At 38.3% G+C, this 20,817-nt stretch overlaps 1 protein-coding gene across 6 annotated transcripts in view; it reads left to right on the top strand.

The window, feature by feature from the left end:
- Positions 1-16,349, top strand: part of LOC131425812 (chondroitin sulfate synthase 1) — a 67,534-nt gene extending 51,185 nt beyond the window's left edge. For 4 of the 6 annotated variants that reach the window (XM_058588012.1, XM_058588011.1, XM_058588013.1 and 1 more), the window contains exons 3-8: positions 13,396-13,584; positions 13,652-13,966; positions 14,022-14,507; positions 14,572-14,729; positions 14,827-15,139; positions 15,203-16,349. In XM_058588012.1, coding sequence (XP_058443995.1) covers positions 13,396-13,584; positions 13,652-13,966; positions 14,022-14,507; positions 14,572-14,729; positions 14,827-15,139; positions 15,203-16,260 — 2,519 coding nt within the window. In that variant the 3' untranslated portion in view covers positions 16,261-16,349. The remainder of the gene's footprint in view (positions 1-13,395; positions 13,585-13,651; positions 13,967-14,021; positions 14,508-14,571; positions 14,730-14,826; positions 15,140-15,202) is intronic. The other 2 variants (XM_058588016.1, XM_058588015.1) reach the window with 2 other exon arrangements.
- The last annotated feature ends 4,468 nt before the right edge of the window (positions 16,350-20,817 follow it).

Raw genomic sequence — 20,817 nt, 5'->3', positions numbered from 1 at the left:
ACTATCGAATGTTTGGAATTAACTCAAAGAGCTGTATGATGAACGCTTCACAAAAATTAAAATTGTTAGTAGGAAGAAGAAAATAGAGAAAAATTAAAAACACAAAAAAAAAATCATGGCCATTCAAAGAGATCATTGCGCCTCGTCTGTTGCATTTACATAAATATTCGGTATCTCTTAAGCATCTTAAATATTCTTCCAAAAACTGTTCCCTGATTCGTAAAACCCATTGTTTCGAGCATTAGGCAGAACATACTCGAGCGCCACATGTTCGTCTAATCTGATTTTGTTTTCTGTCTTCCGACATTCGGCAAGCGAATCCCCATCCATCCGCAGGAAGATTCGAGTGCAGAGCAGAAATTTCTGCTAGCTTGTACATGATTCCTGTGCTAAACAAAATGATCTTGATGATCTGCATTTTTTGACAGCCCATACCGGCACGGCTTTGATTATCCGCGCGATTCAGTTATAAATCAAAGCTAATTAGTGAAACGACAAATTCATGATCAAAGCTTTTGTTTATTGCGGGGCAGACCGGGAGCAGCAAACCCAGGCGCAAATTGACGGAACTCGTTGGCGATGTGTTTATCCGAAAACGTTCGTGCAAAAATGCATCCATCGGATCACGCAGACTAAATTCGCCTTGAGAGGAATGCTGGATTTTAAACAATTTTTCCTACCACACAAACACACTTTCCGAAACACTGACGACCTCCCGGATGGAAAGCAGGCTGTAAGAAGGCACTTGGAGCGGAAATCGGATCCCTTGGGAAAGCGGCTTCAAGAGAGTACACTTGTTTTTTTTTGTTTTTTTGTTCAACCAATCAGTCAGTCAGTCAGTGGCGCACATGTGGTGGCGATGTGTAAACCTATCATTATACAAATAGCATGGAAAATCCGCACCCACGATCCCGTCTTCCAATGTTTACCTCAGCTGTGTGTTGAAGACGTATTGACGAGTTCAAAGTTTCTGCGAATTCTGGTTCGTCAGAGGCGACATTTCAGTCGAGACGGAGCCGTCGCACTTGTCATCTGTCCAACAGAAGCGCAGTTCTTGACTAGATCTTCTGTTTATTGGATAATCACATGCACTTAATAGTGACTCAATGCGACTTCGAATCAGAGCATCCGAGTGCAAAGCGCATTGTTGGAACGCAGAATGAGTTCCTTTCAGCTGTAGCAGATTGCGCCATATTATGTCGACGGCTCAAGATCGCCGCATTCCATTAGTTTGAGGTTAGGTGCACGCCGGATCCGCCAGACAAGACGTATACGTACATAAATATAGATTGATACGATTTCGGGCTTGGACTTTTACTTCAAGGGCCTGGCGTTCGATCGGCTCTATGCACTGAAAGCAGTAAAAAAAACTCAATTTCCCATGTGTTTAACTTCATAGGGACTCTTCAGTCGAGTCGTTTAACCTATGTGTTGTGTTCTGCTGTGAATGGTTGGTAGATTGTGGGCGGTAAGGGGAAAGGGAACCGAGGAACGTCGTTCAGCTTGATCCACTGCTACCGTGTAGTGTTGTAACCGCATATGCTCTCTTGTGGTTGTGATTTATAGCGATGCAAACTATAACATATTGTTTTGTGAATACGGTTTTGAATTAGGAGAGTTTTTAAATCACTGCTATGAAAACATTGAATCAAGACATTCGATAAAGAGTGCGATGTTTGTATCATATGAGTAGAGTCAAATTGATTATTCTTGTTATTGCTCAAAAGCATGGATATCTGATGACTGATATGTCAACTAAAAGAGTCAATTTACATGTTTCTGGTAATGTACATCGTTTGTGTCTTGCGGTATGATCGGCCGAATCGAATATCGATTTAAATTGAAAACTGAGTACGATTCATAGGTGTAGAGTTTCCCAAATACTGTTTTTCTATATTGTCTGATGGTAAATTCCACTGCACTAAAATTAGTCTCTTTGAAACTTGGTTTGTGGTTTTGCTTTCTGTCGCGAGTGATTATTTCGATAATACATCAAAAAAATTTGTTAGTTAGCATTCATGTTTATTACTTGTTCCCTTCTACGGTATTGATTTCAAACATTTTTGCACGAGTGTCGAATGTGCAAAATTAAATAGACAGATTAAATTACTGTCAAAGTCCGATCGAGCAAACAAAACCTACGTACCTCATTTTTCGATCAATTCACCTTCGTTCTAATCGTTTTACAAGTTTAAAAACCCTTCCTTACCCACCTAGTGGTGTGACAATGCGTTTCCCTTTCTTCAAAACAGTCTCATGAAAATATTGTTTTTTGTTCATTAAATAATTTCTGATACTAATTTTGCGCTTATTTTTGACGCCAAATAATTCAAATTATTTCGAGTAGTCCACAAAAGCATGATTCAGTGTTTATGTCACATATTCGGCATCATTTCTCAATCCAAGTGCTCGACATTTGCATACCCTTTTATATGAGAAGAGTGATGCTAATCTAAAGATCATCATGTCAGACAAGGCACATTTCACGTTAAATGAATGCGTAATAAGCAAAATTGTTGGTTCTATGCCACCGAAAAATGATGTCAAAATATGTTTTTTTTCGCTTTTTTATCAATAATCATAGTTGTTAACTACTTTTCGATACACTCCTTATGTTGGTAAATGAGAGCACAGCGGTTTTCGCAGCGTAGTGATTCAAAAATCAAATAGGACGAAATACTTTCAACTTTCGTACCCTTTTGATCCGATCGATGTGAACATTGTGATACAAGGCGTAAATTGTAACTTCATATTCCAGAACACTGCGCACTAGTGCAATATAAACATTCCAGAGATAATACACATCATTGAAGTTGCATGTGATGAGTACCAAAACTGCATAAGCTTTCGCAGCAACAAAAACAATCTTGATGCCACTTCGGTTACACATGTATAAAACCCTCTCCATTTGACGACCACTACAATCTACTACAATATATTTTTAGAATTCACTTAGAATTCAATCCAAGAAAACTGAGTCTAACCGAATCTGAATCAGCATAGCCAAACATGCTTCCGAAATGCGCTCGCGTTCGTCTTTTTAGTCCTGAGTATGCATCCGCCGAAAATCTTTTTCATATGTAGAATCTTACTTTAAATTTTTCCATTCATCCAGACCCATTTCATTTCATGTAATGTTAACACTGTCCCTTGTTAGCACACGGTGCAATCCAAAGGAGCACTAGTTTCATAATCTCGTATCATAACTTTTGTTTGTTTTACCTATTTTTATATATATAAAAAATAGGTATAGAATTCGCTCAAACTTTCGAAAATTTTTCCGAGGCCCGGAGGGCCGAATGACATATACCAATCGATTCAGCTCGACGAACTGAGCAAATGTCTGTGTGTGTGTGTGTATGTGTGTGTGTCCGTATGTGTGTTGTCAACTAAGAGGTCGAGATCTCAGAGATGGCTGGACCGATTTTCATCAAACTAGTCGCAAATGAAAGGTCTCCCCGTCACCCAAAACGCTATTGAATGGTTTTGAGATCGGATGTTTACTTTTTGAGTTATACAAAGTTTTATGTCAAAATTTTCAGTTTTTTGACAGTATCTGTCACAATTGACCTTGAAAACAGAATATGTTTTCAGACTTAGATTCCGCACGGTAATACCTATCCAACAAGCCATAGATTGTTAAAATCCGTCCATTTTTAACGGAGATATCGAAATTTTTCTGTAAGCGACTTTTCCCCCTATTCCAGCAGTAGGAGTTTTGAGCGCTGTATGACAAAGAAATGCTTGGGAGCAACGGAAAACACGATTTTTTATACTGTTACATACAATTGTTTCTAAGAACCAAAAGGATTGTGTACAGCATTCTTTTTCATGACATTTAGCCTCGGACCGATTTTGGCACGGCTCGTTTTTGGCAACATAATCGTTCGAATATGACATATGTAAACCAGATGATGGCAGAATTTTTTTTAATTATTTTGTTTTAAACTACTTACAGCAATAAATGCTGGAACAACATAACATCCATATACCATTCGAATCAGTTCGTCGAGATCAGCAAATGCGTGTGTGACAAATAACTTCAATTAATTTTCTCGGAAAATTTCTTTTCTACAAATTCAGATTCATACGAAAAGTCGTATGCTCCCAAACAAAGTTCCTGCATTATGTTTGGTTCCGACCTCTGGTTTCGGAACTACAGGATGATATGTGAAACGAAATCAAAATTGTGTAACTCATTTTTCTTGAAGATGGCTGAACCGATCTAAGATGCAAATGAAATCTAAGAATCATCTAAGATTCAAATGAAAAGTTTCAAAGTTCTATAAAACATCTTGCTTTTCAGTCAGATCCAACTTCCGGTTTCGGGGATTGTATAAAAATATCTATTCCACATAATTTAATCAGGTTTATCGGGTTAGCAGATTTGGATAGTCGATAAAAAAATTAACTTTTTTCAGTTTTAGTGGTATTCAGTTGTCGATCAGAAGGCACCTAAAAATTTAATTCGTGCTATGATCTCTCAAAGATGTCTTAACTGATTTTCAAATGTTTTGAAACAAATGTAAAGTGTACAGCTACTCAGGTGAATTTATCTGACTTCGGCCATACCGCTTTTAGAATTCCGGTTCCAGTATAAAATCGTTTCTCAAAGCTCAATCGTTTTCTCAAAAAAAGCCTAATCAAATTTCAGAAACAAAAATTTTAATTAAAACAAACTTATATACAAAAATTAATTATTTTATCCAATTATGACTTCCGGTTCTCGAATTACATGATGATGAATTTTTAAAATTCAAACCGATATAGAAGATGACAATCCCGAAAAGCTTCAAAGTTGAACTCAAAACTGTTGTAATTTATTCGTCATATGGCCATACGAATCGGTTTGGTTTATGCTGGTTCCTGAATACCGGCTCTGGAAGTACCTTAAATTACCGTAAACTCTAGAGTGGAACTTACATATCATGGCATGTTTAATCGATTATCACACTTCTAGATTCAAATTCGATCCGATTTGCAGTTTCGACATTACAGAGTAATGAGTGATTAAAATCTCAAATTGTCGCTTAAAACGAGGGTCATTAAAATAATGTCATGAAAACCTAAACACCGAAGAATATTCATGCAAAAAACACATGCGGATTGATAAAAATAGGTATCATCTCACTGCTAGGTGGATTAAGCTCGTTTTTCTTCGTCTTTTCGCCTCCCAAACAAGGCGAACATTTATTTCAAGTTGTTTAATATTTATAAAAATAAATGAGTAAATAGTATGCTCTTACAATCTATCTATTCACAATTGCCCCCTCCCCCCCCCCCTCTGGGTATGTGCCAGCAAGCAATCGGAATAGGAAGAGGAATATTTTTCTGGAAAAAGAAGCTATTTGTCAGACCCTGTCCTAGGTTTGAACCAGAGGTGGAAATAAACCCATTTTGCGCTCGAAAATGCGAGTCAAGATTTCCGATTGTGAATCGAAAAACAGAGCACCGTGAATTAAAAAATTGGGTAACAAAACTAAAATTACGATATTTTTTAAAATGTGGGAACTGTACACACAGAGTAGCAGCATACGAGGTCTGTTCAAAAAGTTCCCGGAATTTTTTAATTGCGCGCGTCTGGAGAGTCCGGTGGTCAAATTTTTTTTTATTGTGTTGGTACATATGTCCCTAATGTATGGTGAAATTTTCAGCTGTATTCATTGTTTACATTCTGTCTTGTAGCGGCTGGTGTAGACGTGTTTTTTTGAGCTCGGCGATTTTTGTTAGTGTAAACAATGGAAGAATTGAGGAGTCAAAGTGTGCGAAATGTTACAGAGAGCCTACGGTGAGTCTACTATGAAAAAAACAAGTGTTTACGAGTGGTATAAGCGTTTCCAAGATGGCCGCGAAGACGTTGAAGACGACGAACGCTCCGGTCGACCCAGCACGTCAATAATCGATGAAAATGTGGGAAAAGTGGAAAAAATGATTAAGGATGATCGCCGAATCACTATTAGAGAAGTTGCTGATGAAGTTGGCATATCAGTTGGCTCATGCCATCATATTTTTTCAAATGTTTTGGGCATGAAACGAGTGGCAGCAAATTTCGTTCCAAAACTGCTGAATTTTGATTAAGAATTTTGGCTAAAAACAAGACTTTAATCATGCCCTAACCTCCTTATTCACCGGATATCGCTCCGTGTGATTTTTTCCTGTTCCCAAAGTTGAAGAGACCCATGAAAGGACAGCGTTTTTCATCGATTGAAGAGATAAAGGCAGAATCGCTGAGAGTGCTACAGAGCATTACAAAAAGTGACTATCAGGGGTGTTTCGAAGACTGAAAAAAAAACGCTGGCATAAGTGTATTATATCTAGGGGGGATTACTTTGAAGGGGACCATATAGATGTAGACGAATAAATATTTTTTTAGAAAAATGAGAATTCCGGGTACTTTTTGAACAGACCTCGTACCTTACGCATACGCGTTCGTTTTATTGCCCTGAAACAAGTTTCTTCTCATTCTTAGAAGACAACCATGCGCAGCCAAAGAGCTTTAGCTGCACTTACAAAAACTCGCACGTACATTTATGTACGCGACAGAAATGAATGTACAACGCTTTGTACGTTCTCAGCGCATTTAGCCAAGAACGAGGTTCTAGTGCTCTAGACGCATGAGAATAGGCATCGCAACCTGTGCTAATCACAATTTAACATTGATACGATTTTGTTAGAATATTGAACCTCACATTTTTTGGCAGTTGGCAGTATTCTGAGACTTGTTTAATGACTTTCCTTGGCGTACGGCACAAATATTAATAATTAGGTTTGCAAAAGCGGGGAAAAGTATTTGTAACTATTAAATCATTCTAAAGATTTTGATGTGGAACACATCTTTATTTTCTATATAGTGGTGCAAATCAGAAAAACTACACGTAGAAATGTGGTCAGGTTTTAAACACTTACAGCTCAGTCTATTTTGTATCAATTATTAATATTATTTCATCATTTGATAGGAAATATTTCTTCGTTCCGATTTGAATGTATCAAGTCACGTATTTTCAATTATATTTGATTGAAATTTTTATAAGTAGCAAGCAGTGTCCTATTTGGCTGCTAAAAATCTTTGGCATACCGGATTTCCCTGCCATAGACGACGGTTTTGAAGGAGTAAGCGATGTATTAAAGAGAGAGCATCGCTCTGATTGGTCAATCGATGCAAAAGCGAAGCTGTTGGAAGCACGCGAATCTATAAATAGAAGCGAAATTAAAGCTAACGTTTCAGTCCTACTCGTAGCATGCTAGAGGTAGGTTGTTGCTAAAGTGCAAGACAGAAACGTGTCATAAAACGATTTGAAGCTTTAAGGGCTGAGGACAGTCGTTAGCGTGAAACCGTGTTGCTCGTTGTGCGTATTACATTTTTCTCCATGCTCTCTCGCAAATGTGTAAAATGACTCTCGATGTGGCCGGGTGGCCAAGAAAGTTTTGATATTTTCGGTTACAAGTTTGAATACATCACCGCTTGTTTGGCAGCCTTGCTGAGCCGATTTTATTTCTCTTTCATGTTTCGTTTCGTTACCAGAATACAAGAGCAGAAAAAAATTGTGCCGCCATAGAAATGGACTTACCATTACAAAAATAACATTCACTTAATTTTTATCGCGACAACATATATGTTTTTATGCACTAATCGCATCTGAACTAAATTATCTAGACATTGTCAGGATAGATTTTTGATCCATGCTTTTGAAGGCGAGATATTCAATGAACAAGTTGAATGTTGCCGTTTTCAGCTATGCAATTCTTCCTTCAGAAAAAAGACTTTCCCGACCACTAAAGTTAATGAATCATTCTGAAATTTTCACAGAATAATCTAAACTAAATTTCTAAGAGATTGTCAGTTGGGTTTTTTGATATTCGTCACCGTTTCTGAGAAAATCAGATTTGAAGCGTGAAACACACACTGGCCTCAGCCCTTAATTGGTATGCTCTGATCTTGTGTCATGCAAGCTCGGAACTCCATGTTAAGTCGTTTCCCCATGAGAAATTGACAACTACCTCTGGATAAATTTTGAGTGCTTAAGATTAATTTCTAATTTATATTAGATGAACTCGATTGATAATGAGAAATAGTTTATCGCTTCAACCAAAATCACAGAATGGTTGAGAAACTTAACGCTAAAAAAACTGCTTGCATAAAAAACTTGAACACAAGCTTGGCGAAGAGAAGCTTAATTATCGAAATCGCAAGTATGTACAAAGATATAATTGCATACATTTGGGATAATGGTGCAATTTCGTCGGTCATAAAACAAATGCAAATCCAGACGAATCTCGATGAACATTAGAAAAGGTCCCAAGTGCAAGTGACAGTTTCTCTTGGTTTACTTTCTCTTCCAATTATTACGGCAAATTCCAGTAATTTCCAACAAATTCCACAGTGCATATCGAAAGTTGATGGTTTTTGCTATAATCCTATGTGAAGTGTTAGATGGGAAGATTGCTGATTGGACCGTAATACTCGAAAGAGAAAGTAAACAAAGAGAAACTGTCATTTGCACTTAAAACCTTTTCTCGTGTTTGTCTTCAAATGATGTGTTGGTGTTGGTTCGGATTGATTGAGCTTTTTTTATTGTAGATCATTAGAAATTTTGGTTGCCTTGTTCCACATCAATGGCTCGAACAACCCCATGGGGCTGATCCTTGTAGTTTTTGCCTTTCTCTATAGAAAGGTATTAGAATTGCTGGAAAAACCGACTTTCGAACGGAGCCTCGGAGACCCATAGTGTTATATACCATTCGACTCAGCTCGACGAGATCGGAAAATGTCTGTGTGTGTGTGTGTATGTGTGTGTGTGTGTGTGTGTATGTATGTGCACTTTTCGAAGATATTTGAACGCGCTCAAATTTCTCAGAGATGGCTGAACCGATTTTAACAAACTCGGGCTCGTTTGAAAGCTACTGTTGGACCATTCATCAAGTTCGAAGATCAAATGGCTGTGAGTTTTGGTTCCGAAGATATGATTGTATAAGTGACGTAACCGACAAAACACGTTGATTTTTACCGCTCTTATATATATAAGGGTGCCAAAATTTTGGGATCAACTCTATTTTCGTAAAGTTCTAGTGCTCAAAAGTTTAAGCACCTCGAAAAAAGCCTTCATGCAAAATTTGACCTAAATCGGACATGCTTAAGGAGTGCTGCCCGGTGGTAAAGGTTTGGCAATTTTCGATCTTGAAAAAGCACCATAGGGGGGAGTACATGAAATTTCCAAAATCGAAAATTTGTTTTGATGCCAAAACTCTTAAAACTGCATAAAACATCGAAATTTAGTGTCATCTCCAAAAAAAAATTTTTTGAAAAAATCAACTTTCTGGGACTTGGAAAAATTTTCATACTTTTTCTAAGTCCCAAAAAGTCGATTTTTTCAAAAAAATTTTTTTTCGAGATGACACTAAATCTCGACGTTTCATGCAATTCTAAGCCTTTTGGCATCAAAAATTTTTTTTCGATTTCGAAAATTTCATGTACTTCCCCCTATGGTGATTTTTCAAGATATATGAAAATTCCACTAAGTGGACTGAGAAGGGTTTTGCCTTTCTCTATAGAAAGGTATTAGAATTGCTGGTTTTAGATTAGCATCACTGATTACAAATAGGCAACACAAATGTCAAGCACTAGTTTGGAAAAATGATGCTGACTGTGTGACATAAACTCTGAAGCATGCTTTTGTGAACTACTCGAATCAATCTGAATCAATTGGTGTCAAAATTAGTATCCAAAATTATTTAATAAAAGTATGAAACATATTTTCATGAGACTGTTATGAAAGAAAAGAAAGGCATTATCACACCACTAGGTGGATTAAGAAGGGTTTTTTATCTACTTCTTGAAAATCCTAGTGCCATCTTACTCAACACCACTTTAAATTTATTTAAAATTGTTTGCATGGTCATACAAAAAAAAAATTCAAATATCGTCTAGAATTAAATATAGTAATCACGTTAGTAATTTTATTTATATTAAACTACTTTTGAAGCCTGATAACATCGATAATTGGAGTAATTTTTTACATTTTTATGAATATTGATTCCGAAAAATGTTATATTATCGAATTTAATTCGTCAAGATGAAAACGTCTGGTTTCTATACAATTAGATTAAAATGAAAGGTTCGTCATCAATATCCAGTATTCAAAAATTTTGAAGGTTGAATAGTGGGTTGCAAGCGCAAATGTTTTATTAATACAGCAAACGACTTTGAATCTGTTAGATAAAATATATAATATTTAATATGTAGAATGAATCCCGTAGGCGAGGGAAACACGTAGAAAGTTTCCATGCAAAAATCAACACAGTTGTCTTTAACTCCAAAATGGAACTGGTATCGATCGATTTTCACTATTTTTCGGATTCAAAAGAAAGTTATTATGAACAGAATTTCATTAAGATTCAACTTCCGAATCTGCAATTCCAGAAATATGAGGCTTTTAACGTTATGGTTATTAACTTTCTTCGGATTAGAAAAACTCCACAGAAAATAAATTAACTGGCCTATAAATTACCACAAAAAGGTTATAAATCTTCAAAACTGGTCTCACACATTCATTTCAAATTACCTTCTATGTCCAATATATAAACACAATCAGGAATACTTTTAAAAAATATGGCTAGATTGATTTTTTTGCTCATTTGATAGAACGTTTTGCTGAGAATTTACGAATAGTTTAGGCATCATTTTGTCAAAATTTTGCATTTAATCCTGAAGATCCTGCAGTTGAAGTCTTGAATTTTACAGGCAGTGAAACTTTTAATTTCGAAGACACTCTTGAATCTGGGTAATCACTAGCGAAGATGATCGCTTGTGATCTTTTCCAATAAAGATCACTAATGATCTGATCTTGTTGAGATAATATCAATATCAATATTGACCTTCCATCACACAAAATCGGTAGTGATTTTAAGCTACTATTAACACTGATTCCTGTAAGATCAAATCACTGGACGATTCGATCAGCTTCGAGCATTGTGGAAAAAAATCACATATGAGGAAGATCAGACATGAGTGCCGATTGATTAACGTCTAAAATCTTGAGGAGTGTGAAAATTAACATAACGCGTGTCAATGAGACTTTTAAAATCGTGGAAAATTTGTAATTTTGTAGCTTTGGGAAGTTTAGTGATGGGTGATAAGGAATATTAAAGGATCATGTACATCAATGATTTTTGTCAATTTATACGCATGAGGGTGCTCAAATTGAGCAAAATTGTCAGTTTGTAACTTTCAGGAATGTTCCTTTAACAGTCCTTATCACCAGAGTTGGGAAAAATACCGGTTTCATTACGGCATGATTACGTAATTTCAACATATGTTCTCGTTTGATACAAACCGTGTTTGATTTCGCCACCTGTTGTTTAATTCGTAATAAAATGAATAATAATAAATAATAAAGGTTTTATGAAAATAATCAGTTGGAATCGTAATCACATTGATCATGTAAAACATCAAATAGTGATTTTAGCGGCAAAAGACTTTGTTTTACTTCCAGTTGGTTGATGCTGATGATAATGTTCATGCACTTTTTAGATTGAACTCAATAAAACGCTATTTGACATGAATTTGATTTATAGTAGGAACAGGAGCGCAGCATTTGGCGCAGCGTTTGAATTGGCGTAGCTAAATCCTGCACTCCTGTTACTTCTATGTAGGATATTCAAGCTAAATAGATATTATTCAGTCGCATGGCACGCTTTGTGATTGGATTTTTCTTATCATCATAATTATTATTCATTGCAGCATGCATGTTAACACTATCTTTATGATATTAATCCACCACGACGGTATTACCGAATAAATTTCAAATACATAACGAATCATAGAATTTGAGAATGCGACCGACGAAATAAGCTCACCTAACGAGCCTAAAATTATTGATATCGGATAATCCATATCCGAGAAAATTGAGCGGTAGTCAGTTTTGACATTCACATTCAGCTATTTGAACTTGAACGAACACAGAGTAGCATTAAGACGATCCTAACTTTGTTGAAATGTTGTTGTGATACTAATAACGATGAATATATTTTCAAATTACAAGTAAAACCAAAATTTATATTATCGAAAATCATTCGTTTCAAAATTTATTGTAATTTCTATAATAAATATGTGATATGAAAAGATAATACTGACTATTGTTATTTACTGTGAATCAAAAAACTTGCTTATTTCCATCCCTGGTTTGAAAAAAAAATGACAGTGTAAAACAAATAATAATCGAGTAGTTCTACCAAATTTTAACCATTTGAATTCAGAAACAAAACTACACTGATAAAAATTTGAATGATCGATTCATATGTAAATAGCACTTCAATATAATATGGGTTTTCATTTCAATACAAAGCGATTTGTTTTACGATTTTATGTGTAAATTCGCCAAGATGTAAGACTAGATTATTTTTCACTTAGCTTAAATGTGTTTTTCATTTTGAATGAGATGTTTTTTTGCTATTGAATCGACCTACATCTATTAAACGCTTCATTTTCTAGTGGAAATGAGTACAGCACAAATGTAGGTGCAAAACAGTTGATTCGGTCAACCGCGTTTCAATTGCAATCTATATGGAAAACAATGTGACATTCACATGAAATTCATATAGAATCTAGAGGTAACGATATATCTTATAGCTTTGAAGTGCAATTCAGATAAATGTAGCATACTTTCCACTGAATATCAACAGTTTTTACACTCGTTTTATGAGTTAATTGTTTATTTTTATGATATTCACGTGTTCTACACGTACTAACAGTCCAAATGCTTTGCACATGATACTAGCGTGCAAATTATGTTCAGTGTAACGTTCTAGTTGTATTATGATCATGGGTTGTTATGATCATAGTTCCAACATGGTTATTTCGGCTTTCAATTCTGTTATGCATTTCGCTCTAACGCTGGTAGTTTTATCTCTCTCTCTCTCTCTCTCTCTGTAATATCTCTCGGAATCACTCCAGTTTACGATAATTGTCTTGCAATCATGTTTAAACTTAGCTCAAGGCAGTATCAGATACGTGCATTATTAAATTTCCCCCAGTCAAAACAAAAACGATTGATTCTCTGTAATTTAAATCCAGACAAAACGTTTTGTTCAGAGAAGCAAACTACGTTCCCACTTCGTACGGTCAGATTATCGAACTGGAATTAACTGTTTGTATATACGCAAAACCTGATGCCGGCTAATGCCTAGTACCAAGCGTAATTTTTATAACACGCATGTGCGAGTAAAAGTTCCGCGGAAAGTAAAATTAACGCCAAACCGCGGATAGTACAAGCAAAGCAAAAACGAATGAATAGTTTTTACTTTCATTTGGATGTTGATTAAAGCATTTCCTACGAACGAAATTGTAGCGAGATTCACTTTATGACAGCCGTGTGGTTTGTTCTTTTCTCCCGCCCACAGCCGCTCTCGAAATAATCGGTCTGCATCCGTCGGAGACACCGGAAAATTCGCAGCACAATCTCGTGTTCGTGGGTGTGATGACGGCAAAAGATTTCCTGCCAAGCCGCGCCAAGGCCGTGTACGAAACCTGGGGCAAGAACATCCCGGGAAGAATTGCTTTCTTCAGTTCGGAAGAATCATTTGCGAGTTGTGAGTTTTGCGATGGTTTGAGATTTGTTTTTTTTCCGTTTTGACATGACATCTTCCCTTTGGACAGATCTACCCCTGGTGGCACTGAAAGGTGTTGACGATCGCTACCCACCGCAGAAGAAAAGCTTCATGATGCTTCACTATATGTACGAACATTATATCGATAAGTTTGAGTGGTTCGCTCGGGCGGACGACGATGTGTTCATTCGGACGGACAAACTGGAGCAGTTTCTACGATCAATCGACAGCTCCAAGCCCCAGTTCATCGGTCAAGCTGGCCGTGGAAACAGTGAAGAGTTTGGTCTGCTTTCGCTGGAGTTTGACGAAAACTTTTGCATGGGCGGACCCGGAGTTATAATGAGCCGCGAGACGTTACGGAGGGGTGAGTTTTAACAGGACTTGAATTCGAACTTGAATAGCACACTTATCGTCCACAGTGGCTCCCCATATTCCTACATGCCTGAAGAACCTCTACAGTACCCACGAAGACGTCGAAGTTGGACGTTGTGTTCAAAAGTTTGCAGGTATTCCGTGCACCTGGAACTACGAAGTAAGTTTGTTGATGTTGATGTCACGAAAAGAAATAAAACGTTTCATTCACCTTCCACAGATGCAATCCATTCTTCATCACAACTCCAGCGGGAGCCGTGCGTTTTCCGGTAACCTCAAAAACAAAGAAGTCCACAGTGCCATCACGCTGCATCCGGTCAAGAAACCTGCCTTCATGTACCGCCTGCACGCGTATACCCTAGGACAGAAGGCGCAGGAACTGCGCCAACAGTCGCTCCTGCTGCACCGGGACATTGCCCAAATGACCACTTTGCTACAGATTCCAAAAATCAACAAAAACCTCGCACCAGGTGTTCCGATTTTCCCATCGGATGAAACCAGCGCAGACTATCTGGGCGATCACAACGTTTTAGGTTTGTGAAACTTTTGTGCGTTCCAGCATTTCCTCGCTAGCAACATTGACTATTTTACTTCAAGGATTGATGCCAGATCTGAACCGGCACCGGCCGTCACATTTGCCCGAGGTCATCGAGTGGGACTTCATTGCCAAGAGCCTCTACTCGGGAATGCATCCGAATCCAAAGCGGAAGATTGAATCATCGCTCAAGGAGGGCTTGAACGATGTTGTCCGAGAGGTAAGTGGCAAATATGCAAACCATCGACGGATCAATTCATTCAAGTCGATGGCAAACCAAACACAGGCTAATAAATGCTTTGTTTTTTTTTGCACAGATTATGGAACATATCAACAACTTCTCACGACAACGAGGTCGAGTGATCGAGTTCCGTGAGCTACTCTACGGCTATATGCGAGTCAACAGTTTGTACGGTCAGGATCTGATATTGGACCTGCTTTTAGTGTACAAAAAATACCGAGGCAAGAAGATGACCGTCCCCGTACGGAGGCATCTATACATTCAGCGCTCCTTCACCGATATTCGAATCCGAGAGATCACCGGAGGAGTTGCACCGGCGTACGCGGTTACGTTAGATAACCGGTTAGCGGGGGATGTCACAAAACCGTGGAATAATTCAACGAGTTTAGGTAAGTAATTCAACTAGCTGAAATACGACTTCGGGTTTACTTAATAACAACCTTCCATTTCAGATCGAATGCGGTCGATTCTGAACAGTGGCTGGGAGAAACTATCCGATACCTTTGCCATTAGTAGTCCGCAGATGATGGAGGCTGCTCCGCCCAAGGATCGAATTGTATTCATCATTCCGCTCGCTGGTCGATCGGAAACGTTCATACGTTTCTTGCGCAACTTCGAAGAGGTTGCCCTCAAGCAGGACCGTCGAACGGATCTTCTCGTTTCGATGTACGTCGACCAATCGGAATCGTCAATGATAGCGGGTCTACTGGACCAACTACGCGTACGATACCCCCTGAATAGGATCAATTACTTGCAGCTGTACGGAAATTTCTCCCGTGGAGTTGCCCTAGATCGTGCCATCAAAAGTCCGTTCTGCAAGCTTGATGACATTCTATTTTTCATCGATGTCGACATGGTTTACACCCTACAAACACTGGAACGGATACGGGCCAACGTGATACGTAACAGACAGATTTATCTACCAATCGTGTTCAGCGAGTACGACCCGCATCCGGAAGTACTCGGTAGAACGTTGGCGATTGAAGAAACCCGACCGATCACGACGGAGCATTCAAATCAAAGCTCTGGTAGTCGCAACTTCTCAATACCATATCCCGTGACCAACACGGATGGTTATTTCCGGCAGTTCGGGTACGGCTTAGCCGGCATCTACAAATCCGATATCCTTAGGCCAGATCTCGGTGGTTTCAACACCGACATCAACGGTTGGGGATTGGAGGATGTTAAATTTCTGGAAAACATAATCGCTGCCAATCTGAAGGGTAGCCTGCGGTTACTGGACGTAGCCGACGGTAAAGTCGATCCGTTTAAGGATCCACATCAGGGTCAGCAGCTCCAACAGGAGCTGGCCGTGTTTCGTGCACCGGATCCGTCCCTGGTGCACATTTTTCATCCCATCAATTGTGATAAAAACCTTAAGGAGGCCCAGTACAAAATGTGCCTCGGAACGAAAGCTAATACTCTGGGCAGCTTCCGGACGCTGGAGCAACGCTTCCTCCACGATCGGGAGCTGCTGCACTACGGAAGAAGCGGTCCGGGTAGTCGATAGTGGAAACACATGGTACATGGTTTCCTCGGTGAACTGAGCGTGTCTATGTAAGATATTAGAAACAATTAAATTTCACTTTATGATAGAAATTCGATCATTTTATTTCGACGAATTGGCACTTCATGGTTTGGTCAGCTTTAAAATGTTCATACTCTTGGAAGTTTTGAGACTGATTGAGCCAGTGTCGGTTGTTTGTTTGATTATATCACATCGAGTCCACTTTTGTCACTCAAAATAAAACTCAAAAAAACTAAATGGGAGGTCGCTAAATGCTGCTCAGATAATATGTGATCTACCTGATCAACACATCGTATCTAAATTATTTCTCATTTTAATATTGGTTACAAAAAATGTTATATTTTAACTACCAACAAGACCAAAATTTTGGTTCTTTTTTGATCATAAGGTATATCAGAACTTGCTACGTAAAAAGCTTCCTGTTATAAACTTGTTAGGGCTTGATGATCGGGTAACGAGGCAAAGAGATGGTAGTCGGATGGGACCAGTTCTGGTGAGTAAGCTGCATGATCAAGCATTTCAAGCAATTCCCAACGAAGTCGCAAAATCCTCATGATACTTTGTCGTGAAGGAAAATCATATTTTTTTGACTTACTTTATACTGTTTTTGGTTTTCCTCTTTTCTTTCTCTGATCAAATCGTTCATGTGTTAGTGATAGCAAGTGTCGTTGACTTGAAGTAGACCATGTCATGCGATGCTACACTTGCATTAGAGATGGTCGGGTTTCGAGTATTTGTGCCCGAAATCCAACCCGAACCTAAACTCAAAGGGTATTGATCGGGTTTGGGTACAGAAGAAGATATGTTTGTGGGGTTTGGTCAGGTACGGGTGCCGATTTTTTTTTTCATTGTCAACGGAACCAGTAACCGTTCGGATTTGGGTTGAAAAATTTTGTCGGAACTCGGTTTAATTTGTGTTTCGGTACTTTTTTCGGGCTGGGCAATGTTAGCGGCATAACTGGATGACTTGAATGCGAATAAAACTGACATGCATTTTCCACAATTCCGGATATCGATAAACGCGAGTACAAGATTGATTGTGAGAATTTTGCAAAACTTTCAATGCTTCGCTTTGTGGAATTGTAACGGTGCAAATATAAGACGGGACACAAAATTCACAGCACAACAATCTAGGATTTCTAAATTTAGGTGAAGAATTACGATGACATTAATTTCAATAACTTACTTGTCAAACCAGTTTTGAATATACAAATTATTTAGCGATTTTGAAGAATATCCACAAACTGAAAGCCGTCAGCATGGATTTTAAAAATTCTACAACTAAAAATAACCCTGCTCCAAAATAAATAAATAAATAAATAAATAAATAGTAGATATCCACTCGCCAAGCCCGGACAAGAAATATCTATAGTACTTTCAAAAACTCATGAGAGCTGGAATATTTTTTTTCAGTTATAACCAAAGGTTTTTACACATAATTAGAGCAACATGGAACAGATCAATAACAAGGAATGTATCGAAAAGTAGTTAGCAAAATTGATTATTGAACAAAAAAGCGAAAAAAAAACATATTTTGACAACAATTTTCAATAAATTGTAGAAAAATTACATTTTAATGCATTTCACTGATTATATTGAAGAAAATCCTAGTTTCTGTGAAACGCTCGCACTTTGTACTTGGCATTCTTCAATAAATTCTGCACAGTTACTTTTGTGACTTTCCTGGTGGCAGCTGTCCATTTTTTTTTAACTCCTGCATGTTTTGGGACACTGTACCTTCCTTCCGAAAGTGCCGCTTGACAATTGCCCAATACCTTTCAATTGGCCGAAGATCCGGGCAGTTCGGTGGGTTGATGTCCTTTTCCAAGAATTGTAATTGACAACCACTGTAGAACGGAGTTGGCGTAGTGGGCGGAAGCCAAATCCTGCCAGAAGATAGGAGGAGCCTTATGATTTCTGTACAGTGGCAGCATTCTCTTCTTCAAACATTCTTCCTCGTACACCTTGGCGTTAATTGTGCCCTTCGTGAAGTAAATCGACGACCGCAAACCACAGGTACAAATTGCTTGCCAGACCAACACCTTCTGCCCAAACTTTTCCATCGCCACCGTGGTTTCAGCGTCGTCCAGGTCCTGGTAGACCGATTTCGTATAATATTGCGGTCCGGGCAGCGCTCGAGAGTCTTCCTTGGCGTAGGTTTCGTCGTCGATCAGGATGCATCCGTCTTTATTCTGTAGAATCCGGTTATACAGTTTTCGCGCTCTTGTTTTGGCCTGAACTTGCTGTACCAGGGACTTTTTCGGCACCTTCTGTTTCTTGTACGTTTTCTGGGAGTTCCGAACTTTGATCCGTTGAATCATCCCGATGCTGGTGTTGAACTGCTTGGCCAAATCCCGCGTCGACGCCGATGGGTTTTTCCTGATGTACTCAACCACTTTTAAGTCCCGGCCGGGCTGGCTGGGACCCGTTTTCCTACCGGATCGGGGCTAATCCTTCATGGAAAGGGTCTTACCGAACTTCTCGATAACATTTTTGACACTGGTGTGGTGCACTTTCACCCGTTTTGCAATTTCGTTGTACGTGACACCACTTTCTGAGCACCAAGTGTGCAGAATTTTCTTTCGCGTTGCCGGATCAATTCGACTCATCATTGAAACGATAAACCGTACCGAAAACAATCGATTCCGCAGTTATTATTGACATGTAAACAAACATGTCACCGCAAAACTCGCTGCAAAAAATTAAGCCATTTCAGAGTAATAACTATTTGAATGTTGCTAACTACTTATCGATACACTCCTTATATTCCATCCTGGTTTTCCTCATCTATAAACCTAGTCTGCTGCAATTACTTCTTTTTGGGAACTTGCAAATAACGGTTGAAACTGAGTAATACAAACTGAGAAAAATATTTTGAAAATCAATAAATTCTGGGTAAGTTCGAGGCGTGTTTTGGCTACTATAATTACAATAACAAATCTGGTTTGATTCAGCAAATGTTTTGACGTGAACACGTCCTACTTTACTATGGGGCGTCTTTTGAAAATTTACCATCTGAGAGAGGGAACAAATAGAAGTCGTTAAGTGCTTTGAGTAGAATAATAGAAGTGTTTAGTTTTTTTTTTCATAAATACGTTTATTTCTTAAGGCAGTTTACATAAGTTTTTCTTCGCCGTAGCATCACTTTTACATAATATTCTTATCCTAATTTAATTCTAACATAGTCACAACGTTTTGAATTTATTAAAACATATTCTCTTATAGCTTAAATATCATCTTAGGTAACTCGTCATTAATTATGAAATCTACTCGGAAATATTATTTGAACCAAACGATTAACTTCTATAAATTATAAAATAAGCTGTTATTTTCAGACATTTTGTTGATAATTTCATAAACTGTTTCGAGTTTGTTTGTATCATTACATAATTTTTATTCTAATTTAGCTATTGGTTGAACTCATGGATGCAGCTGGGATCAGAACTAAGTCTTAAAAGGGGCCTTTATTAAATTGAAACTCCAATTTTCTTTATGAAATGATAAATAAGTTTCATGTATGAAAGGTCACGACAAGCAAGAATGTCTCGAACTGGGATATTGGATAGTTTACCTTGGGTACGCAAAGAATTTATAAGTTGAGATCTGACATCACGATACTCCACGCATGTCCAAACGACATGATCAATATCCCGATAAGCTTCTCCGCAAGCACAATGATTAGTCTCGGAGAGCCCAATTCGAAGGAGATGTGCATCTAACGTGTATTGATTAGACATGAGTCTGGACATCACACGAATGAAATCCCTACTCACATCCAGTCCCCTGAACCATGCCTTTGTCGATATTTTCGGAATAATTGAGTGCATCCACCGACCCAGATCATCTCTATCCCAAGATGCTTGCCAGCTGGCAAGTGTTCTTTGGCGAGACGAGCTATAGAATTCGTTGAAAGCAATCGGTCGCTCATAAATTTCACCCTCAATAGCACCACGTTTGGCTAAAATATCGGCTCTTTCATTGCCAGGAATGGAGCAATGAGCCGGGACCCAGACTATAGTGATTAGATAATTATTGTTCAATATGTCGTTCAGGCACTGTTTTATTTTGCCCAGGAAAAACGGTTCAGTCTTGCCAGTCATGTTTGAGCGAATGGCTTCAATTGCACTCAGACTATCTGTGAAGAGGAAATAATGGGTTGGAGATAATGTGACGATTACATTCAAGCTATAATGAACTGCTGCTAACTCTGCTATATAAACAGATGCAGGTTCTTGAAGCTTGAATGAGGCCGAAACATTATTGTTGAACATACCAAACCCTGTCGCTTCTTCAATTCGCGATCCGTCCGTATAAAACATTTTCTCAGAGTCAATATGCCTGAACTTACTTGATAATATTTTTGGGATTTCCGTCGAGCGTAGATGATCCGGGATTCCACGCACTTCACGCTGCATGGATGTATCGAAAAATAAAGTTGAGTCAGGGGCACTTAGGATGCTGACACGGATAGGAATATATCTTGAAGGGTTGATTTCCTGTGACATATGGTTAAAATATACTGTCATAAATTTTGTTTGA

The sequence above is a fragment of the Malaya genurostris genome, chromosome 1 (assembly GCF_030247185.1).
Source record: "Malaya genurostris strain Urasoe2022 chromosome 1, Malgen_1.1, whole genome shotgun sequence".
Lineage (NCBI taxonomy): Eukaryota > Metazoa > Arthropoda > Insecta > Diptera > Culicidae > Malaya > Malaya genurostris.
This window is presented reverse-complemented; position numbering and strand designations above follow the sequence as displayed.